This window comes from Polypterus senegalus, chromosome 17 (assembly GCF_016835505.1).
Source record: "Polypterus senegalus isolate Bchr_013 chromosome 17, ASM1683550v1, whole genome shotgun sequence".
Taxonomy (NCBI): domain Eukaryota; kingdom Metazoa; phylum Chordata; class Cladistia; order Polypteriformes; family Polypteridae; genus Polypterus; species Polypterus senegalus.
Window position 1 is genome coordinate 77,960,963 of NC_053170.1, and position 22,246 is coordinate 77,983,208.

General features: G+C 37.5%; 1 protein-coding gene across 1 annotated transcript in view; it reads right to left on the minus strand.

Annotated features, from left to right (window-relative positions):
* The window catches only part of pabpc4 (poly(A) binding protein, cytoplasmic 4 (inducible form)), a 156,022-nt gene that overhangs the window by 66,733 nt on the left and 67,043 nt on the right, over positions 1-22,246 (minus strand). Inside the window, exon 2 of the mRNA XM_039739399.1 lies at positions 8,173-8,366. Coding sequence (XP_039595333.1) covers positions 8,173-8,366 — 194 coding nt within the window. The remainder of the gene's footprint in view (positions 1-8,172; positions 8,367-22,246) is intronic.

Genomic DNA, 22,246 nt, shown 5'->3' on the forward strand with positions numbered 1-22,246 from the left:
TTAGGTTTACATCTTGCTTTGTTTCCGAAGTAGCAGCACTCATGAATATGGTTGTATATGTCACTCGCTCGCTTCTTATTGTTTCGCTGCCTTCTCAATTATATAATGCATGTTTTCTTCAGCGCTTTTTGGAGCTCTTCCTTGTTTTCTACGTACTGCGTTGACAGTCAGTTCACGTGATTACGTGGGAGTCGTGATGATGTCACACGAAACTCCGCCCCCCTACGGCCATCGCGCTCAACTCTATTACAGTATATGGAGAAAAATAGCTTCCAGTTATGACCATTACCAATTTCAAAATGAAACCTGCCCAGCTTTTGTAAGTAAGCTGTAAGGAATGAGCCTGCCAAATTTCAGCCTTCTACCTACACGGGAAGTTGGAGAATTAGTGATGAGTGAGTTACAGCTTTGCCTTTTTTTAGTATATATATATATATATACTAGCAAAATACCAGCTTGGAGAAGTAGTGTGTTAAAAAAGCAATGAAAAGAAAAGGAAACATTTTGAAAATAACGTAACATGATTGTCAATGTAATTGTTTTGTCACTGTTGTGAGTGATGAGTGTTGTTGTCATATATATATATATATATATTTACACACACACACATAAACATATATATATACATATCTATACATATACACATATATACATACATATATACATCTACATATATACACATACATACATACACACACATATATAAACATATATATACATATACATACATATCTACATATATACACACACAGCTATTTCGTATCAGTGCAATACGCTGCTTGTTAAAATGGATAACTCCCGCTCTTACGTACAAGTCTGTGTGGATATTATGAACTATCGTATTTGTTCAAGTTCTATTTAAATTTTAAATAGAAGGAATTTTTATTTAGTCGACAGAAATATCTTTGGTAGGAATGGTAAAAACAGACAGAAATATTATTCCTGAATAAATCAACTCAAACCTTAAACAACTTATAATATTTTGCTCTCCATAAAAATATATAATGTCTAAATTATACAAGTTAGAAATAAAGTAAACATTAAAAGAACAAACATTCAAATTTCTTTACTCTTATGTAATTTTATATAAAAATAATCTTAGATTTTAAATATCCCAAAAGATTTTGCTCTCCATAAAAATATATCCTGTCAAAATTATACAAATTCAAATATGAACATGCTGCATAACAAAACCTGGAAATATAAATAAAATGTGTTCCTTTCAGCAATAACAAATCAAATCATTCAGTTGTCTTTGCTCATATGTCATTTTAGAGCTGGATGCCTGGCATCTTTTTTTGGCAACAAATTCGTTTATGTTTGGTGTGAGGTTCTGTGTTGTGGAGATTCTCAGGATGGATTGCAGGTGCTCATCAGTGAGGCAACTCCTGTGTGCTGTTTTGTTAGTCTTTATCACTGAGAAGAGCTTCTCACACAGATATGTGCTACCAAACATGCACAAGGTTCGAGCCGCATGTAGACAGACTTTTTTTGTTCTTCAAAGTCACCAAAGCGCCGTGCAAACTCAGTGCGCTCAGTTTATCAGCAAAGTGCGATTTGGGAACACCGTAGTGACGACTTGGTTTAACATTACTTGGCAACAGGGAAAGTGGGGCAAGGTGCATTTGTGTCTCCCATAAAAGCAGCTTCACTTGAAATCACTTTGTGATTGTGCACGGGTAAAAACGTCCACTGAAGTGTCAGATTCTTATTTAATTATTCTGCTTTCTGTATCTTCTGCATTGCATTCAGGTTACCCTGATGTTTTGTCTCATAGTGCCGTCTTAGATTAAATTCTGTAATTACAGCCACATTAGCTCCACAAATGAGACACACGGGTTCAGTAAACATATACTCAGCCTCCCATCGGTTTTAAAGGCTCTATTTTCAGAATGAACTTTTCTCTCCAGCATGTGTGAGCTAGCCGCAATAACTTGCAGCATCATAAGCTAGACTTGATTAACGGTAAGTGTTGGCAAGGCAGCTGAAGCGCTGCATTATGGGATCTGTAGTTTATTGTGTTACCAGCGCTTCATATACCCGGGCCATTAATAACAATAATACAGTATATAAAATGATCTCGCGGGCCGGATATAATTACGCCGGGCGGATGTGGCCCGTGGCCCTTGAGTTTGACAAATATGGACTAAATAGAACTTGAAAAGATATATTTTTGAAATGTGATCGCAATTCAGATAGAGTTGACGCAGCACTACAGCCTGCATCCTCCCTCGCTCTTACTTTTTACCGTTCATCTAATGAATACACTGAGTATGGCTTTACCAAAACAATCATTGATGGCGAATAAAGTATCCATTATTCGAGTATGTAGATCGGAATATATATATACATATATATATACCCGCGTATCAGCGGAGAAGTAGTGTGTTAAAAAGCTAGAAAAGAAAAGGGAACATTTTAAAAATAGCGTAACATGACTGTCAATATACAGTATTTGTTTTGTGAGTGTTACTGAGTGTTGCTGTCATCAAGGATTTGATTATCATTATTTCTTTCAATCAGGCTCGTATTTGTAGGATGTGTTGTGTTCAAGTTACATTCCGTGTTTGTCAATCGTTGTAAAGATGACAGGTTTCTTCATCGATTCGTTTCTTACTGCATCAATAAACAGCTCGTCTTCTTCTTTATCTGAGACCTGACACACTGCATGCACGGGTTTTTTTTTTTACACTGTCTTCCTTTAGCGGGACATTGACTTTTTCCACCGTGTGCTTTGTTTCCCAGTAGCTGGATTTATGAATATGCTTATCAGGCGCTTCATATTTTTGCTGCCTTTTCAATTGTGTAATTCGGTTTTGTTCAGCTCTTTGGAACTGTTGCCTTTTATCTGTGCACTGCGTCAGTTCACATGAGCCGCTCGGTGTACATGCATCGAAGGTTCCCAGCTGTGCTGGTGCCATCTCGTGCTATGTCCGTGGCTGTATTTAATGTTACCTTAGTCCTGGCACTTAAAACTTTTTCTCGCAGTTTCGCTGAGTTTGTGTCAAACACCACCCTGACCATCTCATCTTCCTCTCCATAAACACAGTCCTTCACCCGTGAATATTTAGTGGGAGTTTGCTATTGGATTGCCGCTGACGGACGGCCTTATATGGGCAGGCACTAAATTACAAACGCCAGCGGCAGCCTGTCTATGAACTTAATTTAAACTGTAGGTTTACACGTGCTTTGTTTCCGAAGTAGCAGCACTCATGAATATGGTTGTATATGTCAGTCACTCCCTTCTTATTGTTTCGCTGCCTTCTCAATTATATAATGCATGTTTTCTTCAGTGTTTTTTGAGCTCTTCCTGGTTTTCTACGTACTGCGTGATAGTCAGTTCACGTGATTACGTGGGAGGCGTGATGATGTCACGAAACTCCGCCCCCCACGGCCATCAAGCTCAACTCCATTACAGTAAATGGAGAAAAATAGCTTCCAGTTATGACCATTACGCGTAGAATTTCGAAATGAAACTTGCCTAACTTTTGTAAGTAAGCTGTAAGGAATGAGCCTTGCAAATTTCAGCCTTCTACCTACACAGGAAGTTGGAGAATTAGTGATGAGTCAGTGAGTGAGTCAGTCAGTCAGTGAGGGCTTTGCCTTTTATTAGTATAGATATACAATATTTTTGGTTTTGCTATCAGGGTCAAGAATGTAGCTGTGGTCTCTTGGGAAGATATCTCTGGCCAAGCGAAAGGCAGGTATGCCCCAGCATCAAATGTTGCCACTGTATCTGACTGTGTTCAGCTCTGAGGAGAGAGTGTCCCCCACGTAAGAGATGAGCACATGGCTGTGATATCTCTGCTAATGAGCAGGTAACCTCAAAAACAAACGTAGCTGTGATCACTCTCTCAAAAATATCAAATGTTACTCTTTAACAATCTCTACATGATAATGTCTGCTGAACAAACAGGTATCGCTAGCTAAGCGGAAGCGAGAGTTAGAGTGACTGGAATGAAGGCTGGTTCCGCTTGTCTCCCTACTTCTGAGGTACCGCCTTCCCCTTCTCTCGGCCCGCAGCCTGTCTTTCGGATTTGCGCAAATAAATCAGTGCCACAACTGAACTATAATACTTAGTGTGATGAGAGATGTCGCAAAATCAACCGGAATGTTCAAGCACATTATAGAAAAAAACCAGATGTAAATCCTTTAAGTAGTTCGTGAACAGTGGACAGACATATAATTCAATGTCTGTCTGTCTCTATATTATATATATATATATATATATATATATATATATATATATATATATATATATGTATGTATATTTATGTATGTATATATATATATATATTTATGTATATATATATGATTTTTAAACTGAGGATATGCTGCTATCATTGCTCCCAGGAGCTTCAGCTCATCTCAGTTCCCTTGCAGATAAGCTGTGAACTTGAGAGATGTTGTACTCCGCTGGTAGTACTGTGATCACTACCACTAAAGGAGTTCACAACGTATCAGAAAAACAGCATATCCAGGGATGGCAAGTGCGAAGATCCAAAGCAAGGATAAACATTAGGTGGAAATGATTCAAAACTGGCCAACCTTGATGGCTTTTTAAGATGAAAGCACTATTACATCTCATGATGAGTTTCGGTGAGTACAGATATTGTAGCATTTTTGGGTATTGCAGAGAAATGTCACAAACCTCTTATTTCAGATGCTATTTAATGCTGGATGGGTTACATCTGATATTATCAGACAAAGCAGAAAAAACAGAAAAGTGTCTGGAGATTTATGTGAATAACAAATACTAAAAAAGCATGTACATTACAATTAAAGCTGAAATGTGCAATTCAGACTTTGAAATTCAGTATGAAATCATCCATTTCTCCAACTAGGAAAGGAGTCCTGTTGAACCTTATTGTTAAACTTGGAAACAAAAATGATTCATTCCATTGTGAATATTCTACAGATGAGTAATTCTAGATACTGTTGTCTTAAACCAGGCAACTTTGGATGGAATACACTTCTAAATGACATGTTCCTTTTTGTGAGCACAGCAAGCTCAACCTGATGTATTCACATGTTAATGCCTTTAAATGTTAACTGGGGTACATCTGAACATGTCTCACCATCATATCATCGGTGTTTGTTAGACATATATAAATTAAAGGTCTCTGTGTGTGTGTGCATATGGAGCAGTCTGTTCTGCTAATGCTGAACCACAGCCATGGGAGTTGGTGTGAATTCTACAGAAGATGTAGAAGCTAATGCAAATGTGACTTGCACTTTGTGAGATGGTGCATCCATGCACTTTAACATTTTTCAGTGCTTGCATGCACCTACCTCACTTCTCATTCAACCTAAACAGACAAACTCAGCTTTGTGGTACATGCATGTTGTACTTTCACACAACGAGCTACGATACATTTGCCTGAGACAGCTTCCAGTCTGTCCCACTCTATTTGTACCACAGCTGCATTTGACTACACGTCCATCTCAGACAAGATACAACCTGTCCTGGCTCACTTAACTGATGCCTCTGCAAGTTCACTAATATAGGAAAACCAGAGTCTTCGGGATGTATTTTGTCCCAAAGACCACATACAGCTTATATATATATATATATATATATATATATATATATATATATATATATATATATATATATATATATATATATACCGTGCATCCGGAAAGTATTCACAGCGCATCACTTTTTCCACATTTTGTTATGTTACAGCCTTATTCCAAAATGGATTAAATTCATTTTTTCCTCAGAATTCTACACACAACACCCCATAATGACAATGTAAAAAAAAGTTTACTTGAGGTTTTTGCAAATTTATTAAAAATAAAAAAACTGAGAAATCACATGTACATAAGAATTCACAGCCTTTGCTCAATACTTTGTCGATGCACCTTTGGCAGCAATTACAGCCTCTAGTCTTGTTGAATATGATGCCACAAGCTTGGCACACCTATCCTTGGCCAGTTTCACCTATTCTTCTTTGCAGCACCTCTCAAGCTCCATCAGGTTGGACGGGAAACATCGGTGCACAGCCATTTTAAGATCTCTCCAGAGATGTTCAATCGGATTCAAGTCTGGGCTCTGGCTGGGCCACTCAAGGACAATCACAGAGTTGTCCTGAAGCCACTCCTTTGATATCTTGGCTGTGTGCTTAGGGTCGTTGTCCTGCTGAAAGATAAACTGTCGCCCCAGTCTGAGGTCAAGAGCGCTCTGGAGCAGGTTTTCATCCAGGATGTCTCTGTACATTGCTGCAGTCATCTTTCCCTTTATCCTAAATAGTCTCCCAGTTCCTGCCACTGAAAAACATCCCCACAGCATGATGCTGCCACCACCATGCTTCACTGTAGGGATGGTATTGGCCTGGTGATGAGCGGTGCCTGGTTTCCTCCAAACGTGACGCCTGGCATTCACACCACAGAGTTCAATCTTTGTCTCATCAGACCAGAGAATTTTGTTTCTCAATTGTCTGAGAGTCCATCAGGTGCCTTTTGGCAAACTCCAGGCGGGCTGCCATGTGCCTTTTACTAAGGAGTGGCTTCCGTCTGGCCACTCTACCATACAGGCCTGATTGGTGGATTGCTGCAGAGATGGTTGTCCTTCTGGAAGGTTCTCCTCTCTTCACAGAGGACCTCTGGAGCTCTGACAGAGTGACCATCGGGTTCTTGGTCACCTCCCTGACTAAGGCCCTTCTCCCCTGATTGCTCAGTTTAGATGGCCGACCAGCTCTAGGAAGAGTCCTGGTGGTTTCAAACTTCTTCCACTTACGGATGATGGAGGCCACTGTGCTCATTGGGACCTTCAAAGCAGCAGAAATGTTTCTGTAACCTTCCCCAGAATTGTGCCTCGAGACAATCCTTTCTTGGAAGTCTACAGTCAATTCCTTTGACTTCATGCTTGGTTTGTGCTCTGACATGAACTGTCAACTGTGGGACCTTATATAGACAGGTGTGTGCCTGTCCAAATCATGTCCAATCGACTGAATTTACCACAGGTGGATTCCAACTAAGCTGCAGAAACGTCTCAAGGATGATCAGGGGAAACAGGATGCACCTGAGCTCAATTTTGAGCTTCATGGCAAAGGCTGTGAATACTTATGTACATGTGCTTTCTCAATTTTTTTCTTATTAATAAATTTGCAAAAACCTCAAGTAAACTTTTTTCACGTTGTCATTATGGGGTGTTGTGTGTAGAATTCTGAGGAAAAAAAATGAATTTAATCCATTTTGGAATAATATATATATACACACACACACAAATAAAGTATATCTAAATCTAAATGTCAGTGTCACATTTATACAGTATAATCACCTAGTGATAATATATTCTTTGAGACTATCTGCATTGTTCTGTATCAATTTTAAAAACAGTACACTATGAATGCAAAGTGACAGTAATCAAAAATGCTTAGTTACAACTAAACAATCAAATGATGCTCTGTTGGTAATAAGAGGCCTAATGTGTGGTAAAAACATTCCTCACTTTATTGGCACCAGCCTGTACCACTGACACAAAGAAGGAGGAATCCTTGGATTCATGTTGTTTATCCCAAATTCTGACCATACTGTTCTAACATTAGCAAGTTGCAGGAGAAATTAGATTTGTTAGGTGAGGTGGCATTTTCCAGTCTTTAATCACCCACTTTTAGGTGATCACATGCTCACTATAGCCTCTTGTTCTTTTTGTTCTGGAGTGAAATCCAGTGTGGTATTCTGCTGTTATAGCTCACTTGATTCAATGTCTGATCTACTGTGTGTGCAAAGATGCACTTCTGCACACTACAGTTCAAGAGGGCTGTTTCGAACATTTATGTCCTTTCTGATAGCTTAAATGAGTTTTCATCCAACTCTTTTCATTAACAAGATATTTTTGCCCACTGAACTGCCACTCAGATGTTGCACTTTATTCTACTTCTCCATAAATTCTACAGACTGTACCGATTGAAAACCGCAACTATCATACCATGCTAAAAGTCACTTTAAACATGTAATTTTCTTCAACAAAAACTAAACCTCTTTGCTATTAATACATTCTATACATATTTCAGTTTGGAGGAGGAGAAACTTTTCATTAACAAGCAGGTGTACCTATTAAAGCAGCCACTGAATGTATGGGGTAGAAATAAAGTTCTAGATGATGAATATTTCAATATTTCTTTTGAAAGGTTGATATCAACAAGAATCTATGAAGCAGCCTACCTTGCAGGACAAAATGTTGCCAAAAGCAGAGAATGTATCATACAAGGCCTTGTTGTCAATAGACTTGTCTAGATTTTTGATGAAAACATTGCCAACTCCTGATTTTCTGAGGGAGGGATCTCGCTGCGACCACATGATCCGTATAGGTTTGCCTTTGATTACATCGAAATTCATGGTGTCCAAGGCTCTCTCAGCTAAGGAAGTAAAGGATACATAGTAAATATGAGGATGTGAGCATAACTTATTTCACCTACATAAAAAAGCATGAAGTAATTTTCTGACTCAAACAAGCCACACACCTAGGGTGGTGCAATATCGTTCACACCATATCAACAACCTGCATCTTGAAAGTGATATTTTTGGAAAGAGAATTAAACGGGTGCCAACATGATGACAATAAAATGAGACTGTATGATGACAAGATAACTATAGTAATTGACAACAACTGTTCCAAGAAGAATTAAACAGTAGTATATACTGAATCTGTTCATTTGTTTAACACTTATGTTGTACATTCCTTATTTATAATGAAATAACAAAAAATGCACGCATTCATTTTCAAATCTACATTTTTAATGAAGACCTACAAAAAAGATTGAGTCTAACCTTGTAATACTAGAAAAAAACCATTGAATGCAGCTTAGCAAATAGTAGCATTAATGGAAGAAAGAGTATAGAACAGTGGGAGAGACACCTGGCTATGGCTGTGAGTATCTGATATGTGTATATCAGGCAGACAGGGGCATTCATGTGCCTCTGATCTTTTGCTAACATAAGCTTTTGACTATACTGCCTATGTCAGAAACTGACTCTGGTTAAGATTATGATCCAAGTTTTTACAAATACAGAAACAGAGAATAAGCATCTGTGTATTATTAAAAGCAGATAATTGTTATCAAACCTTCTACCTATGTTCAAGGTAATAGGCATTATTAGTACCCCAGCAGCAACACACTTCCTGATACCATGCTATCACTGGATGCAGAATGAAATCTTTAAAAGAGTTGAATAGATTATTCACTGGATTATACAAATTTGGGTCTGAAGCCAATATGGTACGTAACATCTATGGTCCGGACCAGACAAATGTTTGAGGCAGGGCTATGTGGAGAAGATGAACATTACAGTAGACCCTGAGAATGTTCAATGGTTGGAGGCACAGATAGAGCACTTAAGAAAAGTACTTATTAAAGACCAGGACTCGGAATGAAGCATCCAAAATCAAATAGTGCGGATGAACATTAAAGCAGCATGGCAGAGTAATCGAAGAAAATAGCAAGTTAAAATATTAGTAAAACTGGAACAACAGGCCATTCAGACAACAAATGTGTCCATCCTATTCACCTATATTGCTTAAAGTCAATATATATATATATTCAAGTCAATATATGAATGTCTCTAAAGTCCTACTTGCCACTACATTACTTTCATTTATTTCATGGATCTGTTTCTTTGCATGAAGAAAAGCTGTTAACATTTGTGTGAAATCTGCCCTTACAATGTTTCCATGTGCCTGTGCTCTAGTTGTAGAATTTATTTTAACTGACAGCTACTGTACTAACTCCCTTCATAATTTTTAATCACTTCAATCATTTCACCTTTTATCTTTGTTTAAAGTGGAAATATTCAATTTCAATCTCTCCTCAAAGCTCATACCTCTTAGTCCCAGAATCAGCCTACTCACTCTTCTCTGATCTGTCACTACAACTGCTGTCTTTTTTAATAGGAAGACCAAAACTGCATGCAGTATTCCAGGTGAGGTCTACATTATATTAGCTTAAGCAAAACCTCCCTGCACTGCACACATCATGAAATATAAACTAATATCCTTTCGCCTTCATGATCACTACTGTACACTGTCTGGATGTAGATAGTGATGAGTCCACTTTGACTGCTAGGTCCTTCTAATAAGGTGTCCTTTTTAAGTTTCAGACTTTGTATTGTGTATTGAAACCTAACATTTCTACTTTCTATGTGTAATACTTTATATTTTCTTACATTAAATTTCATCTACCACAAACCTGCCCGAGCTCATATGCTATCCAAGTCCCTCTATAGCAATTTAGATTCTACATTATCTGCTTTTTCACCTAGTTTGATATCATCTACAAACTTAAGCAGCTTATCGATTATATTCTTGTCCAGTATATTAGTGAAACACAACCCTTCTTGTCTGAACCCATGTTGTGTATTTGCTAATACAATTATTCTTGACATGAACTGCTGGAGCACTTTCTTAATAATTTACATTAATTTACCTAAGACATGTTAAGCTTATTGAATTATTGATACTTGGATCTGTCTGATCTGCATTTTGATATAACATTTACGTAACTTCCAGTCTTTAGGATTTTCCATAGTGTGCAAAAAGGATGTGCGAAGGGTTTACAGTGGTGTGAAAAACTATTTGCCCCCTTCCTGATTTCTTATTCTTTTGCATGTTTGTCACACAAAATGTTTCTGATCATCAAACACATTTAACCATTAGTCAAATATAACACAAGTAAACACAAAATGCAGTTTTTAAATGATGGTTTTTATTATTTAGGGAGAAAAAAAATCCAAACCTACATGGCCCTGTGTGAAAAAGTAATTGCCCCCTTGTTAAAAAAATAACCTAACTGTGGTGTATCACACCTGAGTTCAATTTCCGTAGCCACCCCCAGGCCTGATTACTGCCACACCTGTTTCAATCAAGAAATCAATTAAATAGGAGCTGCCTGACACAGAGAAGTAGACCAAAAGCACCTCAAAAGCTAGACATCATGCCAAGATCCAAAGAAATTCAGGAACAAATGAGAACAGAAGTAATTGAGATCTATCAGTCTGGTAAAGGTTATAAAGCCATTTCTAAAGCTTTGGGACTCCAGCGAACCACAGTGAGAGCCATTATCCACAAATGGCAAAAACATGGAACAGTGGTGAACCTTCCCAGGAGTGGCCGGCCGACCAAAATTACCCCAAGAGCGCAGAGACGACTCATCCGAGAGGTCACAAAGACCCAAGGACAACGTCTAAAGAACTGCAGGCCTCACTTGCCTCAATTAAGGTCAGTGTTCACGACTCCACCATAAGAAAGAGCCTGGGCAAAAACGGCCTGCATGGCAGATTTCCAAGACGCAAACCACTGTTAAGCAAAAAGAACATTAGGGCTCGTCTCAATTTTGCTAAGAAACATCTCAATGATTGCCAAGACTTTTGGGAAAATACCTTGTGGACTGATGAGACAAAAGTTGAACTTTTTGGAAGGCAAATGTCCCATTACATCTGGCGTAAAAGGAACACAGCATTTCAGAAAAAGAACATCATACCAACAGTAAAATATGGTGGTGGTAGTGTGATGGTCTGGGGTTGTTTTGCTGCTTCAGGACCTGGAAGGCTTGCTGTGATAGATGGAACCATGAATTCTACTGTCTACCAAAAAATCCTGAAGGAGAATGTCCGGCCATCTGTTCGTCAACTCAAGCTGAAGCGATCTTGGGTGCTGCAACAGGACAATGACCCAAAACACCAGAGATGGGGGACTCGAGTCACATGACTTGACTCGAGTAAGACTCGAGTCACAATTTTCAGGGCTTGAGACTTGCTTGATTGAAGTAAGAAAATGACTTGACTTGACTTTGACTTGAGAGGAAAATGACTTGACTTGACTTTGACTTGAGAGTAAATGACTTGAGACTTGACTTAAAGTGGAAGACTCGACAATGACTTGAACTTTTAAATATAATTCGTTTAATAAAATAACATAATTTGATAAAATAATTATGACTCAGCAGCACCATAATTGGCGCCTCGCGCCCTTAACGCTGCACAACTCTTAACGTTACCAAGAAGAAGAAGAAGAAGAACGCTGCACAACTCAAACCGTGCCAAACATGGCAGACAATAGTCGAGCTCCTCATATAGTCACGTTTGGCTATAAGGACTTTGAACTAGACCGTACTAACAAAAAAAGATTTGCCAGATGCAGAGAATGCCATGCGAGAGTATTAGACATGACAACCACAAAATCAAATTTCATCCGGCACTTCAAAAACCACAAGGAAAGGTAAGAAAGTCGAATTCTTTATAGTCAATTTAATAAAACGATTATTAATTAATTAAATTAATCTTTTCTGTTTGTCATAATTTGGCCTTGGTTGCATGTTTTTTTATCAGAAATATGATGATCATCTCATAAATAAAACGCTATAGCGTTACCAGTGGCGTAGCCACATTTTAATGTTGAGTGCAACTTGAAATGAAAGGGCTTCTCGATATTACATGAAAACTATAATGTCTATATTAAATGTGCGCATTTTCAAGCATTTGTATGGACTGACTGCATGTGGTTAGTTGAATGGCAGCTCGTAACGTTATACTGCATGAAAATCTAAGATGAAAGCGTCGGTGCAATCACTTCTCCTTCAATAACTCGTTCAAAACTTTTTGGTCATACAGACAAGAATAATTTCATCGTTCAAATCGGTTACGTTAAGTGTCTATTATTTTTTTGTGTACACTCACAATAACAACAAAATGTTGTGTGCTGTATAACAATGAAACCAGTTCAAATAGAAAACAAATATATCAGATTATATATTATGTATGAAACGTGTATATTGCGCGTCCACTGCAGAGATGATGATTAAGCTTCATAACTTCATCACTGGGCTATATTAACATACATTCTATTTATATTCTGCTGAAATGAAAAAGATCCGTTAATTTTAATTAACGAGATTCATCACTAACGTTAGATTAAAAAGAGTGGATAAATCCCCTACTGTGCCTTATAATGGACAGCATAAGTATTAAAGCATCATATATAAAACATTTCCTCGATCATTAAGAAATTGTTTTTTTGAGGAAAACATTTCAGGATTTCTCTCTATATAATGGACTAGCAAAATACCCGCGCTTCGCAGCGGAGAAGTAGTGTGTTAAAGAAGTAATGAAAAAGAAAAGGAAACATTTTGAAAATAACGTAACATGATTGTCAATGTAATTGTTTTGTCACTGCTGTGAGTGATGAGTGTTGCTGTCATATATATATATATATATATATATATATATATATATATATATATATATATATATATATATATATATATATATATATATATATATACACACACATATATACACACAAATACATATATATATATACATACACACACACATATATAAACATATATATACATATACAGTACATACATATCTACATATATACACACAGCTATTTCGTATCAGAGCATTACGCTGCTTGTTAAAACGGATAACTCCCGCTCTTACGTGCAAGTCTGTGTGGATATTATGAACTATCGATTTGTTCAAGTTCTATTTAAATTTTAAATAGAAGGAATTTTTATTTAGTCGACAGAAATATCTTTGGTAGGAATGGTAAAAACAGACAGGAATATTATTCGTGAATAAATCAACTCAAACCTTAAACAACTTATAATATTTTGCTCTCCATAAAAATATATCCTGTCTAAATTATACAAGTTAGAAATAAAGTAAATGTTAAAAGAACAAACATTCAAATTTCTTTACTCTTATGTAATTTTATATAAAAAATAAACTTAGATTTTAAATATCCCAAAAGATTTTGCTCTCCATAAAAATATATCCTGTCAAAATTATACAAATTCAAATATGAACATGCTGCATAACAAAACCTGGAAATATAAATAAAATGTGTTCCTTTCAGCAATAACAAATCAAATCATTCAGTTGTCTTTGCTCATATGTCATTTTAGAGCTGGACGCCTGGCATCTTTTTTGGCAACAAGTTCGTTTATGTTTGGTGTGAGGTTCTGTGTTGTGGAGATTCTCAGGATGGATTGCAGGTGCTCATCAGTGAGGCGACTCCTGTGTGCTGTTTTGTTAGTCTTTATCACTGAGAAGAGCTTCTCACACAGATATGTGCTACCAAACATGCACAAGGTTCGAGCCGCATGTAGACGGACTTTTTTTGTTCTTCAAAGTCATCAAAGCGCCGTGCAAACTCAGTGCGCTCAGTTTATCAGCAAAGTGCGATATGGGAACACCGTAGTGACGACTTGGTTTAACATTACTTGGCAACAGGGAAAGTGGGGCAAATTGCACTGGTGCATTTGTGTCTCCCATAAAAGCAGCTTCACTTGAAATCACTTTGTGATTGTGCACGGGTAAAAACGTCCGCTGAAGTGTCAGATTCTTATTTAATTCTTCTGCTTTCTGTATCTTCTGCATTGCATTCAGGTTACCCTGATGTTTTGTCTCATAGTGCCGTCTTAGATTAAATTCTGTAATTACAGCCACATTAGCTCCACAAATGAGACACACGGGTTCAGTAAACATATACTCAGCCTCCCATCGGTTTTTAAAGGCTCTATTTTCAGAAACAACTTTCCTCTTCAGCATCGTGTGAGCTAGCCGCAATAACTTGCAGCATCATAAGCTAGACTTGATTAACGCGGTAAGTGTCCGGCAAGGCAGCTGAAGCGCTGCATTATGGGATCTGTAGTTTATTGTGTTACCAGCGCTTCATATACCCGGGCCATTTATAACAATAATACAGTATATAAAATGATCTCGCGGGCCGGATATAATTACATTATGTGGATGTGGTCCACGGCCCTTGAGTTTGACACATATGGACTAAATAGAACTTGAAAAGATATATTTTTTGAAATGTGATCGCAATTCAGATAGAGTTGACGCGACTACAGCCTGCATGCCTCAATAAGTCATCCTCCCTCGCTCTTACTTTTTTACCGTTCATCTAATGAATACACTGAGTATGGCTTTACCAAAACAATCATTGATGGTGAATAAAGTATCAATTATTCGAGTATGTAGATCGGGATATATATATACATATATATATATAGCTAGAAAAAGAAAAGGGAACATTTTAAAAATAACGTAACATGACTGTCAATATACAGTATTTGTTTTGTGAGTGTTACTGAGTGTTGCTGTCATCAAGGATTTGATTATCATTATTTCTTTCAGTCAGGTTCATATTTGTAGGATGTGTTGTGTTCAAGTTACATTCCATGTTTGTCAATCGTTGTAAAGATGACAGGTTTCTTTCATCGATTCGTTTCTTACTGCATCAATAAACAGCTCGTCTTCTTCTTTATCTGAGACCTGACACACTGCATGCACGGGTTTTTTTTTTTACACGGACGACCTTATATGGGCAGGCACTAAATTACAAACGCCAGTGGCAGCCTGTCTATGAACTTAATTTAAAGTGTAGGTTTACATCGTGCTTTGTTTCCGAAGTAGCAGAACTCATGAATATGGTTGTATATGTCACTCTCTCGCTTCTTATTGTTTCGCTGCCTTCTCAGTTATATAATGCATGTTTTCTTCAGCGCTTTTTGGAGGTCTTCCTGGTTTTCTATGTACTGCATGATTACGTGGGGGGCGTGATGATGTCACACGAAACTCCGCCCCCACGGCGTTCAAGCACATCTCCATTACAGTAAATGGAGAAAAACAGCTTCCAGTTATGACCATTACGCATAGAAGTTCGAAATGAAACCTGCCCAACTTTTGTAAGGAAGCTGTAAGGAATGAACCTGCCAAATTTCAGCCTTCCACCCACACGGGAAGTTGGAGAGAGAGAGAGAGAGAGAGAGAGAGAGAGAGAGAGAGAGAGAGAGAGAGAGTGAGTGAGTGAGTGCTTTGCCTTTTATTAGTATAGATATGTATGGCACCCCGAAGTTTGAATTTCCAAAATGCAGTTTAAATGCAGCTTCAGAAGACTCTAAACGATTCCAGCCGAGGAGGAGGAGTCTTATTTAGCGAAACAATCGGTTATTTTCTAAACAAATGGACAATTTATATACTTTTTAACCTCAAATGCTGGTCTTGTGTTGTCTCTGCGCAGTCTGTGTGATCGGGTAAATACAGTCTTAGATTGCAGCAAAAGTGCAGACACAGTGTTTACACAGTTAACATGTATAGAAGCTCAAATGCCCTTTACAAAAAAGGTAAAAACAGCATTGCAGGATGTTTTGACATTAAAGATATAAAAGAGATTGTTGTTTTTTTGACATCTATTAACTGTATTTACCCGAATCACACAGACTGCACAGAGAGGAGACAAGACCAGCATTTGAGGCTAAAAAGTATATAAATTGTCAATTTGTTTGGAAAATAACCAATCATTTCGGGCTTTCTGAAGCTGCATTTAAACTGCATTTTTGAAGTTCAAACTTCGGGGCGCCATACATATCCATTATATATAGACAGAAATCCTGAAATGTTTTTTTTGAGGAAAACAATTTCTTTATGACTGAGGAAAGAAAGACATGAACATATTAGATGACAAGGGGGTGAGTACATTATCTGTACATTGTTGTTGTCAAAGTAAACTAATCCTTTCACATTGAATTGCATTATACATTTTAGACTGGATTTCTTAGTTTTAAACATTTTGTGTAAGCAACACAATTTTATTTTCAGATATTAATGTAGCACAGATATGCATATAATTTAAATATAGCAATGCAAATAAGATACATAATATATGTATATAAGTTCATCTTTTCTGTAAAAATTTTTCTGTGCAAAAATAAATGTATTGAAAATTTAACCTCTGTTTGTTTTAGTACTGCAACTTGACTTGACTTGGCTTGAAACTTATCAGGACTCGCCTTGACTTGCTTAGGGTGAACCCTTGACTTGCTTGATTTGTCTTAACTGTGACTTGAGACTTGACTCGAGACTTGATGGTTAACACTTGAAACTTGCTTGGACTTGATCATATGCGACTTGTCTCCATCTCTGCAAAACACACCAGCAAATCCACTTCTGAATGGCTGAAGAAAAACAAAATGAAGACTTTGGAGTGGCCTAGTCAAAGTCCTGACCTGAATCCAATTGAGATGCTATGGCATGACCATAAAAAGGCGGTTCATGCTAGAAAACCCTCAAATAAAGCTGAATTACAACAATTCTGCAAAGATGAGTAGGCCAAAATTCCTCCAGAGCGCTGTAAAAGACTCATTGCAAGTAATCGCAAACGCTTGATTGCAGTTATTGCTGCTAAGGGTGGCCCAACCAGTTATTAGGTTCAGGGGGCAATTACTTTTTCACACAGGGCCATGTAGGTTTGGATTTTTTTTCTCCCTAAATAATAAAACCATCATTTAAAAACTTCATTTAGTGTTTACTTGTGTTATATTTGACTAATGGTTAAATGTGTTTGATGATCAGTGTAGGAGCCATTTTCCTAGTTCTATAAAATGTATGAATATTTACTGGATGATAATGCATAAAATATGGGAGGTTCCTAAAACCCCTGTGAATAGAATTGAGTTGGTATTTTCCTGTCATTTCTTAACAGTTTTTGAGTAAACAATGTTCTTTAGTAATTGTTATGCCTTGCCTTGTGTAAGGTATAGAGGCATACGGTTTTTTAACCGTGTCCTTGAAAGAATTCTTTTTTGTGCTCTCGTTCGTGCTTATGCACGTCACTGAGCCTGGTGCATATCTAAGTGCCAACGGCCTAAGGGTCTTTTGAGTGTGAAGTAACTCGTAAATTAAAAGATCTAAGTTTTGAACCGTATGTTTAAAGCATACAGAAGAAGAAATAAATAACCTTTAAGTACAGAAGTAACCAAAGCTTCATAAGAAAGTTTATAGAAGATACATTTTTCCCTTTTTTTGCCTTTATTCTTTGTGTGTAACTATTTATCTTTTTATTCTTGTATGGATTATTTGCCTTTAACTTTCACTAAGTATTTTTAAAACGAACTTTTGGACTGAGAGATTTCTTTGACACGCGTCTTACCCGTGCCTGACTTCACCTTATGCAAAGGCGGCTACACTAAAGTTAAAAAACCTGCCTGAAGTTTTGAAACCTGCTTAAAATCTGAACCTGCCTAGGACTGAAAGTTTAAAATTGCCTTGGATCATAAAAGAAAGCAAGCCTGCATTTTCAACCCCATGGCATCTGAGTCCGGGAGCGAGAAAACATTTCGAACCCCCATTGAAAGTAACAGTGGTGTGAGTGGAAGTCACAACGAACAGGATGTTTCAATGGAAGATCATCTTGATGATGACATAAACCCATCCAATTCATTAACATCTAAACTTCAGTCTGAAATGGACTACAAATACAGACAATTATCTAATACGATGAAGACTGTAAAGGAATTAAAAAAAAATGAATTTAATTGTGAATCTATAAAATCGATCATCGAGAACTCGTTCCTTAACCTGAGAATGGAATATAAAAGGTTAAACGACAAACTATTATCCCTCCAGAGTAACGAAGATATACGGAAAATGCTACAAAAGGACTTTGATGCTAAAATGGAAATTTGCAAAACATTTTTAGGATGTACAATGAATTGGGTTTTTGAAGTACATCAAAATATAATCCTCAACCAGCAGCCTGACTTTTCGGCTAACCAATTCAAGGAATACAGAACGACGAACGACTTTCCTGACGTCTCGCCAGAAGATAGTGTCTTACAGGTTTCCATTCAAAGTAACATTCAACGCCTGTTTAATGTAATATACTTAGCAACTAAATCAAACACCCCAGAAATATTATTATCATTGGATGCAGAAAAAGCATTTGACATGATTTAATGGAAATACCTTTTTACTACATTGGAGAAATTTGGGTTTGGCCCGAACATTTGTGCATGGATCAAATTACTGTATACCAATCCAGAAGCTTCAGTTTGTATTAACAGCATTTGTTCAGACTACTTTAAACTAGAATGTGGTATCAGATAAGGATGCCCCTTGTCACCGCTACTGTTTGCAATCGCCATTGAACCATTGGCAATACACTGTCGAAATACTGACCAGATAAAGGGGATTATCAGAGAAGGACTGGAACAGAAAATCTCTCTATATGCAGATGATATGGTACTGTATATATCAGAACCACAAAATTCTGTGCCTGCAGTCTTAACAGCACTCACAGAATTTCAAAAGATCTCTGGTCTCAGAATTAATCTCAATAAAAGTGTACCCTTTCCAGTGAACTCTCAAGCATATATTAGATTAGATACCCTACCTTTTATCATTGCAGAACAGTTTAAATACTTAGGGGGAAACATCACAAGTAAACATAAAGCTCTTTATCAACAGAATTTCACCGTCTGCATGGAAAAAATTAAGCAAGACTTGCATAAATGGTCAACCCTTCATCTCACTCTAGCTGGAAGAATTAACACTGTTAAGATGAATATTCATCCTAAGCTCCTTGTTTTATTTCAAAACATCCCAATATACATCAATAAATAATTTTTAAGCAGATTCAACAATAACCTCATTTATTTGGAACTCAAAACATCCAAGTATCCAAAGAGCGACGCTACAAAGACAAAAGGCAGAAGTGGCATGGCTCTACCTAACTTCCAGTTTTATTACCGGGCAGCAAACATACAAGCTATAAAAACCCGGACACAAATAGAAGAACATACACAGGCTTGGTCCGCAATAGAAGTAAAAACCTGCAGTACTTCTTTATATTCCCTGCTCTGTGCCCCAATTAATGCAAGTTATCGGCAATATACTAATAACCCAATTGTGCTTCACTCACTTTTAAGCATTTTAAGATGGAGAAGCTTTTATCTGTGGCACCTCTGCAAGAGAACCACCTCTTTCAACCTTCGCAAACATACTATATGCTGTTTTTAATATCTGGAAAAAATTTGGGATTAACCTGCTTAGAGATCTTTATATAGAGAACGTCTTTGCATCCTATGAACAATTACATTCCAAATTTAACATTCCAGCTAGACATTTCTTTCACTATCTTCAAATTAGGAACTTTGTTAAACAGAACCTGCCCGATTTTCCTCATCTTGCACCCTCATCCATAATGGAAAAAATATTGCTCAATTTCAAGGACTCAGACACCATCTCTGCAATATATAAAATCATTTTACACTCTCTCCCTTTCAAATATCCAAGAGGACACTGGGAAAAAGATCTCTCTATTAATATATCAGAAAAGGAGTGGAAAATAGCAATGCTATGCACCTAAAATCTGGAATAGCCTACCAATAGGAATTCGCCAGGCTAATACAGTGGAGCAATTTAAAACACTGCTGAAAACATATTACTTTAACATGGCCTTTCTATAACTTCAATTTAACTTAATCCTGATACTCTGTATGTTCAATTCATCATAATAACTATTCATGGTGGCTCTAAAACTGTACTGACCCCTACTCTCTTTTCTATTTCTTTTTCCTGTTTCTTTGTGGTGGTGGCCTGCGCCACCTCAACCTACTCAAAGCTTCATGATGCTCCAACAATGATGGATGGATTAAAAGGCAGAACTCTACGTGACCATCTTCATCAAGCCCTTCCGTGAGAACCCTAAATCCAAAGAGGACTGTTTCATATATGTTAGGTAGAATGCCCAGAGGGGACTGGGCGGTCTCATGGTCTGGAATCCCTACAGATTTTATTTTTTCTCCAGCCGTTTGGAGTTTTTTTGTTTTTTGTGTCCCCCCTGGCCAAAGAACCTTACTCTTATTCGATGTTAATTAATGTTGATTTATTTTGTTTTCTTATTGTGTCTTTTATTTTTCTATTCTTTATTATGTAAAGCACTTTGAGCTACTGTTTGTATGAAAATGTGCTATATAAATAAATGTTGTTGTTGTTGCAGAGAATTCACTCGAGCTCCATATGTGCAAAGCATACAATTATTCAACTCAAAATTATATATCGAGCATATCTGTCTCATCTAAAACTCTCCAAAATGTTTCCAGGGCAAGATCCAACCTGCGAATGCTGCAATCAAGTCCCAGCCTCAACAGGTCACATGTTCTGGGCCTGCACTAAGTTAACATCATTCTGGACCAAAATTTTTAAATACCTTTCAGACAGCCTTGGTCTCACAATCCCTCCTAACCCATTAACAGCTGTGTTTGGGGTTCTTCCAGATGGGTTTAAAGAGGAGAAAGACAAACAAACTGTGATTGCAGTCACTACACTTTTGGCACTTTTTGACTTATTCTGCTAAACTGGAAGAATCCAAACTCTCCTCTTTTAAGTCAGTGGGAAACCGATGTTTTATACAATTTGAAATTGGAAAAAATCAAATACTCAGTTAGAGGATCTGTACAGATTTTTTTCAAAACATGGCAGGATCTAATCAGTAATATTTTAAAATAAGCTCTTAAAGCACAGAGGAAGCAATTATTTCTGTATTTCTTTTTCTTCTCCATTCATCTCTATTGGCTTATCAAACTTATCAATTTAGGTATGTTTACAAGCCTTAAATTTTACTCCGTTTGCCTTGCCCTCTCTCTCAGGGGTGAGGGTCAACTTGTTCTCAATTCTACTTTTTGTAAAAATTTATTGATTTGTATGGAATGATTGCAATAAAATTAATAACATTTAAAAAAAAAAAGAGATTAGGTTAGCATTGAATATTTTAAGTATTTATCAGTATAACAATTACCACTTGTAATGACAACTCCCACAGTATAAGAAGTTACAGGCAAAAAAATTGTTGGTTTAAAAATGAAACTGTATGAAACAGTATAATTGTATATTTTATTTTGGATAAACAAGTGTGAAGCCCTGGGGTGTGTACAGGCACCCTAACCCAACACAGATAGGCACAGAGATGCGTTTAGCACACACAGCACATGGTTTATTTATAGAATAGGCAGTCCAGCACACAAGCACAACACAGTCCCTTCTGGCCGCCAGTCCTTCTGCCTCCACTCCATAGTCTTTGTCCTCTTCCTCCCGACTCTGGCCCTCGGAGTAGTGGCTGCAGGCTCCTTTTATAAGGCACCCAGAAGTGCTCCAGGTGCTCGTTGATGCATTTCTGGCAGCACTTCCAAGTGTGGCAGAAGAATTGCCCATAAGGGCTTAGCAGCTGCTGCAGTACCCCCTGACGGCACCCACGGATCTCAACAGAGCTGTATCCAACTCCAACTCCCATGGAGCCCTGCGGGAGTCTGAGGTACTACTGCAACCAGGGGGCTGCCACCTAGCACTCTGGGGGAGGTAACGTTCTGGATATACTCCCTCTACCAGTCCTTCCAGCCACGCAAGATACTCAATTTTAAAATAAAACTTTATATCAGAGTATAGAGAACTG